The sequence below is a fragment of the Anolis sagrei genome, chromosome X, assembly GCF_037176765.1.
Source record: "Anolis sagrei isolate rAnoSag1 chromosome X, rAnoSag1.mat, whole genome shotgun sequence".
Taxonomy (NCBI): domain Eukaryota; kingdom Metazoa; phylum Chordata; class Lepidosauria; order Squamata; family Dactyloidae; genus Anolis; species Anolis sagrei.
Window position 1 is genome coordinate 76,488,818 of NC_090034.1, and position 13,909 is coordinate 76,502,726.

Sequence of the window (13,909 nt, forward strand, 5' to 3'; positions counted from 1 at the left end):
CTCAATATATTATCTTTACTATATTCTCTAACTGAAATCTATTTATTATTATTATTATTATTATTATTGACGCAAAAGCACAACACGCCACAGCAAACGAGATCTACATTTTGGTTAGAGAACAAAGGCTTGTGATCCCACCAGTTTTTTGTCGCAGGCAGAAGTTATTTGTGGCGTAAGTTCCAATGAATTATTATTATTATTATTATTATTATTATTATTATTATTATTGCAAACACTAGATGGCTATCTGTTGGGGGTGCTTTGACTGCTTTTCCTGCAAGGCAGAAGGAGGTTGGACTGGATGGCCTCTGAGGTTGATATTATTATTGTTATTATTATTATTATTATTATTATTATTATTATTATTTTACTAACACAAAAGCACAGTATGTCACAGCAAATGAGATCTATATGCAGGATTTCGTATCACAAAATCACAAGTCGAACACTTCCCAAGCGTCTAGAACTGTGTGATGTATTTTTGGATGATGCGTGCGGTTCCAAGTAAGGTGGCCTTTTGCAGTTGACAGATCGTGATTTTGTCGATGTTTGTTGTTTTCAAATGCTGGCTGAGATCTTTTGGCACGGCACCCAGTGTGCCAATGAACACTGGGACCACCTGTACTGGTTTATGCCAGAGCCTTTGCAGTTTGATTTTGAGGTCTTGATAGCGGCTGAGTTTTTCCTGTCGTTTTTCCTCAATGCGACTGTCACCCGGTATGGCAACATCAATAATCCAGACTTTTTTCTTTTCCACAATCGTGGAAAACTTTGTCAGTCTGGATTCGAAAGTCCCACAGTATTTTTGCATGTTCATTTTCCATGACCTTTGCGGGTTTATGATCCCACCAGTTCTTTACTGCTGGCAAGTGGTACTTGTTGTTGTTGTTGTTGTTGTTATTATTATTATTATTATTATTATTATTACTATTATTATTAGATACATAACAAGATTAGTACACAGCAAACAACATCACTCTGCTGTCTTTTGATCACATGTCGGACACATCCCAGGTGTCAAGGACTGTGTGATGTATCGGCGAGTAATGCGTGCAGATCCGAGCAGGGTGGCCTTTTGCAGCTGACAGGTTAGGGTTAGGATTCGGGTAGGGGGATTCTCATAGTGGCAAAGTTCCTTGCAGTGGCAACAAGGCTGAGAAAGCAACTAACCTCCGATAGGAGTATTACTTGAATCATAGAATCATAGAATCAAAGAGTTGGAAGAGACCTCATGGGCCATCCAGTCCAACCCCCTGCCAAGAAGCAGGAATATTGCATTCAAATCACCCCTGACAGATGGCCATCCAGCCTCTGCTTAAAAGCCTCCAAAGGAGGAGCCTCCACCACATTCTGGGGCAGAGAGTTCCACTGCTGAACGGCTCTCACAGTCAGGAATCTCTTCCTCGTGTTCAGATGGAATCTCCTCTCTTGTAGTTTGAAGCCATTGTTCCGCGTCCTAGTCTCCAAGGAAGCAGAAAACAAGCTTGCTCCCTCCTCCCTGTGGCTTCCTCTCACATATTTATACATGGCTATCATATCTCCTCTCAGCCTTCTCTTCTTCAGGCTAAACATGCCCAGCTCCTTAAGCCGCTCCTCATAGGGCTTGTTCTCCAGTCCCTTGACCATTTTAGTCGCCCTCCTCTGGACACATTCCAGTTTGTCAATATCTCTCTTGAATTGTGGTGCCCAGAATTGGACAATGGAAACCATGTAAATCAGTGGTTCTCAGCCTGGGGTCCCCAGATGTTTTTGGCCTACAACTCCCAGAAATCCCAGCCAGTTTACCAGCTGTTAGGATTTCTGGGAGTTGAAGGCCAAAAACATCTGGGTACCCCAGGTTGAGAACCACTGATGTAGATGTATCTTGTACAATGGACTTCTCCTGAGATGGGAGAATTTATGACTGTTGGTATTATTGATGGGTCTATGGACCATAATAAATATTGTTGTTGTTGAAATGTAATAATAACAATAATAAATAGAGAGAGAGGTGTAAAAATTGTGGAAATGTTTTATGCTGTCATTTTGAATAATCCTAAAATGTAATTTAAAGACATGCCAATGCTGAGTATAACAAAACTATCATTCCGAGAAAGGGTTAGGGTTAGGAAAGAAAAAAAAAGTTAAGAACCTGTGATCTGGAGGCTCAAATTCCCCGGAGAAGTTAGCCAAGTGGGTAAAAAAAATATTTCTAAAATTACAGGAGGTAGCAGACATCTACAACTAAAGAATTGACCGATTCATCGCATTTACAAAAACACTTGTAACGGATCAACTGCTCTTCCCTGCTCCCCTTCATCCTTTAAAAAAAAAATATTTTATTAGTAAAGTTTTCAAAGTATACATGAAATAAAAAAGAAACAAGAAATAGCACAGATGTCCAGTTTATACATCGAAAGTGGGGGAACATTTTATAAATAGAAAGGTAGTAGGAATAGATGAAGAAGGAAAGAATAGAATTTAGAATAGAAAGAAAGAGAGGAGGGTGATGATGATGATAATGATGATGATGATGATAATAATCCTAGGTATTAGGGGGGAAATAAAAAAGAGAGAGTGAAAAAAATGGAAAAAAAAATTGTCCAAGGAAGGAGGAAGAAAATATTAAAAAAGAAAAATAGTAAAAAGAAAGAAAGTAAAAAAGAGAGTTGGTGTAGACTTCCATCTCGTTTTTGTTGGTCTTCCACATCTTTATCTGTATTAGTCAGAGAGTTTACCCCCTCCCCCCCCCCCCCCGGTGGTTGTCATGTTTGCTTATGTTTTACTCGTTTCTTTTCTTTTCTTTTTTTAGTAATAATGTCTATTTTCCATTGTCTAAAATAGTCTTTTACTAAGTCCCAATCTGTCCGTTTCTTTGGTGTTCCTTGGTTCAGTGTTAGCCAGTATGTAAGTTCATCCATATTCATTATCTCTAGAGTTTTGTTTTGCTATTCCTCCCTCTGGGGTACTTCTTTCAATCGCCATTTCTTTGCATAGACAATTCTGGCTGCTGTGGTTAAATATGTAAATAGTTTATCTTTATTTTTATCTCCTTCGAAATCGAGCATTCCTAACAGAAAGTATTCTGGTTCTTTTTTAATTTGTAATTTTAGGATTATTTGAATGTCTTTTTGGATAGTATTCCAGAACTCTTTAGCTTTGGGGCAGGACCACCAAATGTGGAAGAACGTACTTGTTGGTCGCACTTCCAACATTTATTGGATGCGTTTTTATAACATTTTGAAATCTGTTGGGGAGTTATATACCATTTGTGTATCATTTTGAGTAAATTTTCTTTGAGATCATAGGAATAGTCCCCCCCCTCGGGGGTGAGAAGGGCGGGGTAGAAGTAACTGAAATAAATAAATAAATAAATAGGTATATTTTATTTTTTGACTCCAGATTTTTTTCCCATTGACTTAAGTTGGATTTTATGTCCTATATTTTGTGCCCATTTGATCACTGAATTTTTTATCTTTTCTTTTTCTGTTGCCCATTCTAATAATTTTTTGTATAATTTTGTGATTATTTTATTCTCGGTTTTCATGATTGTGTCTCAGAAGCCATTACTGTCAGCAAAGCCTAGCTCTTTGTCTTTTCTGTAACAATCTATCAATTGTCTATAGTTGAGCCATGTTAGGTTCCTAAAGTTTTCTCTTACTTCTTGCTCCCCTTCATCCTTATTGCATTGAAATTCCTTTTCCTCCTTCTGCTTATATTATAGCTGTCAACTTTCAGATAAACATGTATAAGTCAAGGAGGGCTTGTGACATTCATCCATTTGTTCATCCATGCATTCTTTTCAGGACAGGGGGAAAAACAGTAGGGTAGTGTTATGTGAAAGAAGGAAGAGACCAAAGGAACAATTTGCTGTGACCAATTTTCCTTCCCAAATGGCGTAAGTAGGGCAACTTCAAACAGGAGAAGAATGGGGTCTCTGTGATAGACATGCTCAGGGAGAGGAGGCAGTGGATGCTGTCTCCTGCCATTTATATTTGTTCTCTCCTTTCCTGTTGGAATCGCATTCGAACATAAGAATGATCTTGGTGGATCAATTCATGAAGCTAGACCAGAGGAAGAAGAGGAGGCCCTTGCTGGATCAGACCAAAGTTATGTTTCACAGTGGACAGCCAGCTGCCTCTCAATAAGCTGGGAATGCTGAAGCCAAATAGGTGGTTAGATTATTTCCTTCACCATCACAGCCATTGTATTTATCATTTGCTGGACCCCCACATGCCCCTTCCTAGTTCCTTGTTAGCCCAGTAGATCAGTAGTTCTCAACCTTCTTAATGCTGCGACCCTTAATACAGTTGCTCATGTTGTGGTGACCCCTGACCATAGAATCACGGAATCACAGAATCATTGAGTTGGAGGAGACCTCGTAGGCCATCCAGTACAACTCCCTGCCAAGAAGCAGGAAAAATCATTTTCATTGCTACTTCATAACTGTAATTTTCATTCCTTTTTGGAAACAGATAGCAAATCCTCCTCCACTATGATTGGCTGGCCTCTCAGCTGGCTTCTCAGCCAAAGGGAAGGCTGTTTCTGAGACTCCAAGAAGAGAGGGGAGAGCAGGCGTGCTCCGCGCATGGCAGCGTGGTGCCAAATCTGTGAAAAATTTGGTCCAGATCCATCATTGATTGAGTCCACAGTGCTCCCTGATGTATGTGAACTACAACTCCAAAACTCAAGGTCAATGCCCACCAAACCCTTCCGGTATTTTCTGTTGGTCATGGGAGTTTGGTTCAATTCCAATTCTATCGTTGGTGAGGTTCAGAATGGTCTTTGTAGTTCAACTACAATTTCCAAATGACAAAATCAATCCCCCCTCAACCCCACCAATATTCAAATTTGGGCGTATTGGGTATTTGTACCAAGTTTGGTCCAGTGAATGAAAATTCATCCTGCATTTCAGATATTTTCATTAGGATTCATGGATTTTTCAAAAAGACACGCGGATTTCCCACTAACATAATCTCAGCACAAAGCAGATTTTTCCTACTTTGTGCCAAAAGCATCCGTTATTTTGTGGGAATCATCTGGATGCCCCATTTGAAGAAGCTGGTTTTTGTTGTTCCTTCGTTCAGTCATCTCCGACTCTTCGTGACCTCATGGACCAGCCCACGCCAGAGCTCCCTGTCAGCCATCACCACCCCCAGCTCCTTCAAGGTCAGTCCAGTCACTTCAAGGATGCCATCCATCCATCTTGCCCTTGGTCGGCCCCTCTTCCTTTTACTTTCCACTTTCCCCAGCATAATTGTCTTCTCTAGGCTTTGCTGTCTCCTCATGATGTGGCCAAAGTACTTCAACTTTGTCTCTAGTATCCTTCCCTCCAATGAGCAGCCGGGCTTTATTTCCTGGAGGATGGACTGGTTGGATCTTCTCGCAGTCCAAGGCACTCTCAGAACTTTCATAGGATTCATAACAGTAGCAAAATTACAGTAATGATGTGGCAATGAAAATAATGTTAATGTTGATGGTCACCACAACATGAGGACCTGTAGTAAGGGGTTGCGGCATTAGGAAGGTTGAGAACCACTGCTCTAGTGGATGTGGAGGGAATTGGGCTGTCCTAAAGCCATGGGGACTTTAAAGAAAACAGCAGTTTGTTTGTAGTATTTCTACCTAGCTTCCCAGCCCACAAAGGCTCTTGGGAGGGCGACCAAATGATTTTTAAAAAATCATGGCCAAAAACAGCACAAGGCGAATAACATCATTGTCCTCTCTTCTCAGGAATGGGGGCATTTTTAGTAAAAAGATGTAGGAGGGTGCTGTGTGATCTTGGGGGTGGGGGGGAGGTAAAATGGCTGTAGATGCTACACTTTTCTTACGACTTCATTGGGGATTGTAGTTTTATGCTTTAGCTTTGCAACACCCGATTTGGAAAGTAAATGAACAATTTTCCTACTCCCATCACACATTTTCCGCCGTTCTGCTTTCTTTACAAGTTATTCGTTTGCTTTCCCATCACACAGGAGGGATATTTCTCCTCCCACTGTCCTCTCCCCCATTTATCAATGGGATTTCTCCTCTTTGTTAGGAAAAACATTGACAGAACAAAATAAGTAAATAAACCATTCCTTCCTCCGCGGTCCCAAAATGGTAATGGTGGAAGAAAGGAATCAATACTTCCCATCTCGGGTCCTCCCTTCAATATGTCATTGTACTGTTTACAAACAGATAGGAGGAGGAGTTCAAAACATCTGGGCAGCCAGAGGTTCTTACCTGTCCTGTAGACTGAACAAAAGTAGAAGAAGAGGTGGAAAAGAGCCTGACTTTGTCGTTTTAACAAAAGTTAAAACCTTCGGGGTTTCCAATGAAATGCTGGAGAGCCCAAGCAAGTTATCACATGGGAAGGTGACAAAATACTTGTAAAAAGTTAATCAGGGGACTTTATGGCAATAAATGCCATGTTAAGCAAGTTTGATTCGAATAATGAGGATGATTAAAATTTGTACCAGATGTCTCCTAATATGACAAATTAGAAAATGACCATTTAAGAATGGTCAGTAAGTAACTAGATGGAATAAAGAGGGTGGAACGATGTGTCTTATTGTCAAGCGGAAATATTGTTTTGGATTTTAGTGACACGCTACAACTCTCTCTCTAACTTGGTTCCTTCTCAATTATGTTTTACCAGGATTAGTAGAAGCATAGTTTGAAAGTCGAGGGAAGCAATAGCTATACTACATTCTACATTGGTGCGGCTTTATCTGGCGTACGGTATTCTGGTCAAGGCACCTCATTTTAAGAACACAGGCAAATTGGAACAGGTTCAAAGAAGGGCAAGAGTCTTGCAAGAGGTGTGAAGAAAAGAACATCTGAGGAAAAGTTTAAAGGAGCTGGGTATGCTCATCTTGGGAAGGTTCCAGATAGCACTTTAATGCGAGTGCAGTCGCATTGCAATCCACACCCTCCCCTGAAAGTGCATGCTGGGGTGGGTGACCAGATGCCCTCCTGGAACCTTCTGGGAGGACAGCAACACACTCTGACCCCTTCCTCACCCCCCCCCCCCCAATTTAAAAAATAAAAAACTTACCCGGCCACAATAAGCATGGTGCCTGAGCTCTCCTGGCACTTAGGAATGATGTGGCAGGAGAAGGGGGGTAGGAACAATTTTCTTCCTCTTCCCCTTCTCCTGGCACATCATTCCTAAGCCCCAGGAGCACTCAGGCACTATGCTAACGGTGGCCGGGTAAGTTCTTTAATTTTTAAAGGGTTTTTTGTGGGGAGGGGGTTGATGCCCTCTTTGATATTCTGACCTCATGAAGATCAGAAAACATGAGAGGGCTGTGCGGATGGCACGGCCCTCTCAGAAGTTGTTGAGCAAGTGGGCTTAATAACACCAATCTTACTACAGCTGCATTGGTTACCAATTGAGCACCGGATCACTTTCAAAGTGATGGTACTCACCTTTAAGGCCTTGCATGGTCTGGGGCCGATGTACCTGAGGGACCGCCTCACCCCCTACCAACCCCAGAGATCCCTCCGTTATGAGGACCAAGATCTATTGGAAGTTCCCAGTGTCAAGACCTTGCATCTAACAGCAACCAGATGCAGAGCCTTTACAGCAGTGGCACCATCACTCTGGAATACTCTGCCACCTGAAGTCCGTGCCTTGCGGGACTTATCAGCTTTCCGCAGGGCATGTAAGACATACCTGTTTTGACAGGCCTTTGATTGTTGATATTGCTGTTTTTAAATTGTTTTAAATTGTTTTAAAATTGTGTTAGATTTTAGTCATTCTTGTAAGCTGCTCAGAGCCCCAGGGGAGTGGCGGCATATAAGTTCAAATAATAAATAAATAAATAGACCCTCCTCATAAATGCACAGCAGAGTAACTTATCAGCGACAACGTAACCCAGCACCAGTAGCCCAAAGTGAGAAAAAGAACAAAACACACACAGACCAAAGTTATCTCTTCCGTAGGAGGCTTTTCTTTGTAGCAAAATAATATGGTTGCACTATTTACAAAAACTAGGTTTCTGCAACACAAAATAAACAAATACATAGTAGCTGTACATGCAAGCAGCCTTCACACTGGAGCTTTCTCACCGAGGCTTCTCACACAGAGGTTTACCTCACACTCCTTAGGACAACACTAGCTTTGGTCCCCTAACTCTAACAGACTTTGGCCTACTAACTCTTTCAGTGCTTGATTCCCATTTTTGTAATTAAAAATACCTAGTTAATTTTCAATATTTCTGACAGAAGTCCCAGGTTTTCTGAGGGGGCTATCCAGACTCCGCCCACAGCGATAAAGACGTGGATCTTTAAAAAAGACACGCTTATTCCCCACTAACAAATAATCTCAGCACAAAGCAGATTTTTCCTACTTTGTGCCAAAAGCATACGTTATTTTGTGGGCATCATCTGGATGCCCCATTTGAAGAAGCTGGTTTTTGTTGTTCCTTCGTTCAGTCATCTCCGACTCTTCGTGACCTCATGGACCAGCCCACGCCAGAGCTCCCTGTTGGCCGTCACCACCCCCAGATCCTTCAAGGTCAGTCCAGTCACTTCAAAGGATGCCATCCATCCATCTTGCCCTTGGTCGGCCCCTCTTCCTTTTGCCTTCCACTTTCCCCAGCATAATTGTCTTCTCTAGACTTTGCTGTCTCCTCATGATGTGGCCAAAGTACTTCAACTTTGTCTCTAGTATCCTTCCCTCCAATGAGCAGTCGGGCTTTATTTCCTGGAGGATGGACTAGTTGGATCTTCTCGCAGTCCAAGGCACTCTCAGAACTTTCCTCCAACACCACAGCTCAAAAGCATCGATCTTCCTTCGCTCAGCCTTCCCTAAAGTCCAGCTCTCACATCCGTAGGTTACTACAGGGAATACCATGGCTTTGACTAGGCGGATCTTTGTTGCTGGAGGGAATGTGTTTTAGGGTGAAGACAAAACTAAGGAGTGACATGATTGCAAATATCTAAAATGCTCTCATTTCAGAGGAGGCTTGTTTTCTGCTGCCCCCAGCCACCTTCTTTATTTCTTCTCCTCTTTCCAGCTCAGCCATGGGCAGAGTTCGGCCCATGGGCCACATACGACCCTCCAAGGGCTGTTTTGGGGTCCTCAGAGGTCCCAAAGAGAGAAAAAGAGAAGCTAGAGGATATTCTGTGCCCCATATGACCTTCACATCCTGCTTGTGAATTTTCTGGAGCAGCAGCCAACATCTGATGAACTTGGTCCCACCTCCTTTCTCTTGTCTGTCATGTCTTATTTAGACAGCAAGCCTGAGGCCAGAGAACTGTGAAATAAACTGCAGTGGGAGCCTTTTTAGCTGAAGGGCTAAAACAAACAACAGGAAAAATAATATTAAAAGAGCATGCAAGTTAAAAACCACTAAAAAGCCAATCAATCATGAATTAAAAACGATTTAAAACCCTATCAATAAAAAGGAAAGCATCCACCAGGCAAAGATCCCTTCCTCAGTGGCCAGTCAATTGCTAAAGCCTTACTTAAATGAAAAAGGCATTTTTCTTTCAGTGGAAGGACAAGGGAGAGAGGGAACCTTAATCCAGACCCACCCTCCCTCTCTCCCTTCCTTTTTTCTTTCTTTCTTCCTTCTTTTCTTCCTTTCCTCCTTCCTTCCTTTCCTTCCTTCCTGCCTGCCTTCCTTCCTTCCTTCCTTCCTTCTCTCCTTCCTTCCTTCTTTCCTTCCTTTTTTCTTTCTCCTTCCTTGCTTCCTTCTTTCCTTCTTTCTTTCCTTTCTTCCTTAAATCCTACTTTCCTCCTTTCTTTCCTTCCTTCCTTCCTTCCAACCATCTTTCCTCCTTTCCTTATTTCCTTCCTTTCTTCCATCTTTTTCTTTCTTTCTCTTTCTTTCCTTCTTTCCTCCCTCCCTCCCTTCTTCTCTCTCTCTCTCTCTCTTTCCTACTTTCCTTCCTTCCTTCCTTTTTTCTTTCTCCTTCCTTGCTTCCTTTTTTCCTTCTTTCCTTTCTTCCTTCAATCCTTTTTTCCTTTCTTTCTTTCTTTCCTTCCTTCCTTCCTTCCAACCATCTTTCCTCCCTCCCTCCCTTCCTTCCTTCCTTCTTTCCTCCCTCCCTTTTTTATTTCTCCTTCCTTGCTTCCTTCTTTCCTTCTTTCTTTCCTTTCTTCCTTCAATCCTTCTTTCCTCCTTTCCTTCCTTCCTTCCTTCCTTCCTTCCTTCCTTCCAACCATCTTTCCTTCTTTCCTTCCTTTCTTCCATCTTTTCTTTCTTTCCTTCCTTCTTTCCTTCCTTCCTCTCTCTCTCTCTCTCTCTCTCTCTCTCTCTTTCTTTCCCACTTTCCTTCCTTCCTTCCAACCAACCATCTTTCCTCCTTTCTTTCTTTCCTTCCTTTCTTCCATCTTTTTGTTTCTTTCTTTCCTTCCTTCTTTCCTCCCTCCCTCTCCCCCTTCCTCCCCCCCTCTCTTTCTTTCCTACTTTCCTTCCTTTCTCCCTCCCTCCCTGTGGTCTCAATTATCTTTTAAAAGTTTGTAAAGCACAAAGTCCAGCTTTTGGTTTCCCTTTCATGGCAGAAGAAGAGTGAATCTCAGGCTTACAAGATCTACTTCATTGTTTGTTTGTTTGTTTGTTTGTTTGTTTGGTTTACTAGAGCCTTGAGCTCCAGGAACACATGCAAATCAGTGGCTCAGACAGGTAGAGATATTCTTCAGTGTTGAGGAATAAGGTGCATCTGAGCACATTCTCTGCCCAGGAATTTGGGATTGGTTCACAAACCATGATCAGAAGACTTTTCATACAGAAATCCCCTTCGGGTTCTCCCTCTGCCTCCCTCCTGGAAACTCGCTTGAGCAGGAGAGCTTTTCTATTTATTTTGATTTTCTTGGAAGTCAGAAATCAACTGCAGATCACATAGAGATCTCTCTTGCCCACCCCTGCTTTAAGGGATACTTTTCCAGCGTTCCGTGTTACGTTTCCAATCTCTCTGCCTCTTGCCAAAATGCCCCAAACTACCAGCATGCTTTTTCTTTTACTGCCTGCAGTATCAGATTCACAACCATCGCTCCATATGGAAAATATTTCATGCGTTTGATGTAGCGATATGAATCTTCATATTTGCTGGGAGAGGGAACTAACATGTTTGCGTCGTGATGTCATGGGGGTCCAAATGCAAAATAGTATATCTGCCCGAGTTGAAAAACACCCTTGTTGGACTCGAAAGGGGCAAACTCAGGAGTGCTTTGTCATGAGTTTGAGGTACACTTTGTTCTCCTTGAACTCCACATCTAATGCATTCTGAAGAGAGAGAAAGAAAAAAATAATTATCATTCTAGATGGCGCCTGTGATATCTTATAATGTACATTATAACATAACTATAAATTGAATTCCTTGAGCTTGGTTGCCTCTGTTGGGGAATTGCGGGAGAAACAAGCCAAAAATGGTGGCAACATTTAGCTCAGGCATGGGCAAACTTTGGCCCTCCAGGTGTTTTGGACTTTGACTCACACCAATCTAACAGCCTCAGGCCCCTTCCTTCCCCCCTTAGCTGCTTGATTTTGTCATTTGGGAGCTGTAGTTGCTAGAACTTGTAGTTAACCTACATTCAAAGAGCATTTTGAACTCCACCAATGATGGAATTGAACCAAACTTGGCACACAGAACTCCCATGACCAAGAGAAAATACTGGAAGGTTTGGTGGGCACTGATTTTGAGTTTTGGAGTTGTAGTTCACCTACATCCAGAGAGCACTGTGGACTCAAACAATGATGGATCTGGACCATACTGGTAGGGTTGGGGGGGAATTGATTTGCTCATTTAGGAGTTGTAGTTGCTGGGATTTATAGTTCACCTTCAATCAAAGAGCATTCACAACTCCACCAATGATGGGATTGTCACACAGAACTGCCATGACCAACAGAAAATACGAGAAGGGTTTGGTGGGCACTGATTTTGAGTTTTGGAGTTGTAGTTCACCTACATCCAGAGAGCACTGTGGACTCAAACAATGATGGATCTGGACCATACTGGTAGGGTTGGGGGGATTGATTTGCTTATTTAGGAGTTGTAGTTGCTGGGATTTATAGTTCACCTTCAATCAAAGAGCATTCGCAACTCCACCAATGATGGGATTGTCACACAGAACTGCCATGACCAACAGAAAATACGAGAAGGGTTTGGTGGGCATTGATCTTGAGTTTTGGAGTTGTAGTTCACCTACATCCAGAGAGCACTGTGGACTCAAACAATGATGGATCTGGACCATACTGGTAGGGTTGGGGGGGGGGGGATTGATATGCTCATTTAGGAGTTGTAGTTGTTGGGATTTATAGTACACCTTTGATCAAAGAGCATTCACAACTCCACCAATGATGGGATTGTCACACAGAACTGCCATGACCAACAGAAAATACGAGAAGGGTTTGGTGGGCATTGATCTTGAGTTTTGGAGTTGTAGTTCACCTACATCCAGAGAGCACTGTGGACTCAAACAATGATGGATCTGGACCAAACTTGGCATGAATGCTCAATATGCCCAAATGTGGACAACTGGTGAAGTTTGGGGAAAACAGACCTAGTAGTTGTAATTGCTGGGATTTATAGTTCACCTGCAATCAAATAGCATTCTGAACCTCACCAACGATAGAATTGGGCCAAATTTCTCACACAGAACCCCCATGACCAACAGAAAATACTATGTTTTCTGGTGGTCTTTGGCAACCCCTCTGACATCCCTCTCGTGACCCCCCAGGTTGAGAAATGCTGGTCTTGTCCAAAGTTGATTTAGAACCATAAGAAGATAGTGTTGGGCACTAACAATGAATGCCTGATGAGGCACACTGTGCATCTAGTCGTAGTCTCCCCTGCGATAGTGAGATAAATGACATGCAATAAGAGCTTTAAAAAAAAGTCTCAATAGTATTTATTTGCATCATGTATTTATTTGCATCCCTTACCATTTCAGGGCACAGGCAGAAGTTGGAAGAACAAGCAAAATCATTCCCTAATCGTTTTGAGGAAATAGAAAGGCTGCGGCACTCCATGCGAGTCACCCCCACAAATCCCAACCGCGGACCCTTAACCACTCCTGGGCACTTCGGACCTCAAGCTCAAAGCCAGATCCAAGGTAAGACTTGGCACCTTTGCCCATGCCTATGGTTCCCCCTTTACCCCAGTATTGAGTTCCTCACTACCTCTGAGGATGCTTGCCATAGATGCAAGCGAAACGTCAGGAGAGAATGCCTCTAGAACAGTGGTTCTCAACCTTCCTAATGCCACGACCCCTTAATACACTTCCTCATGTTGTGGTGACCCCCAACCATAGAATTAGTTTCATTGCTACTTCATAACTGTCATTTTGTTGCTGTTATGAATAGTAATGTAAATATCTGATATGCAGGATGTATTTTCATACACTGGACCAAATTTGGCACAAATACCCAATACATTCAAATTTGAACACTCGTGGGATTGGAGAGGGTATTGATTTAGTCATTTGGGAGTTGTAGTTTCTGGGATATATAGTTCACCTACAATCAAAGAGCATTCTGAACTCCACCAAACTTGGCACACAGAACTCCCATGACCAACAGAAAATACTGGAAGGGTTTGGTGGGCACTGACCTTGAGTTTTGGGAGTTGTAGTTCACCTACATCCAGAGAGCACTGTGGACTCAAACAATGATGGATCTGGACCAAACTTGGCACGAATTCTCAATATGCCCAAATGTAAACACTGGTGGAGTTTGGAGAAAATAGATCTTGACATTTGGGAGTTGTAGTTGCTGGGAGTTGTAGTTCACCTTCATGATCAGCTAAAGAACATTCCAAATCCTACCAACAATTGAATTGGGCCAAACTTACCTCATAGAACCTCCATAGCCAACAGAAAATACTGTGTTTTCTGCTGGTCTTTGGTGACCCCTCTGACACCCCCTCGCGACCCCTCCAGGGGTCCCGACCCCCAGGTTGAGAAACACTGCTCTAGAACATGGCCATATAGCCG

The 13,909-nt window shown here is 42.5% G+C and overlaps 1 protein-coding gene across 1 annotated transcript in view; it reads left to right on the forward strand.

Annotated features, from left to right (window-relative positions):
- RUNX3 (RUNX family transcription factor 3) overlaps positions 1 to 13,909 on the forward strand; it is a 150,953-nt gene that overhangs the window by 97,441 nt on the left and 39,603 nt on the right. The window contains exon 4 of the mRNA XM_060784424.2: positions 12,869 to 13,030. Within this exon, the coding sequence (XP_060640407.2) occupies positions 12,869 to 13,030 (162 nt within the window). The remainder of the gene's footprint in view (positions 1 to 12,868; positions 13,031 to 13,909) is intronic.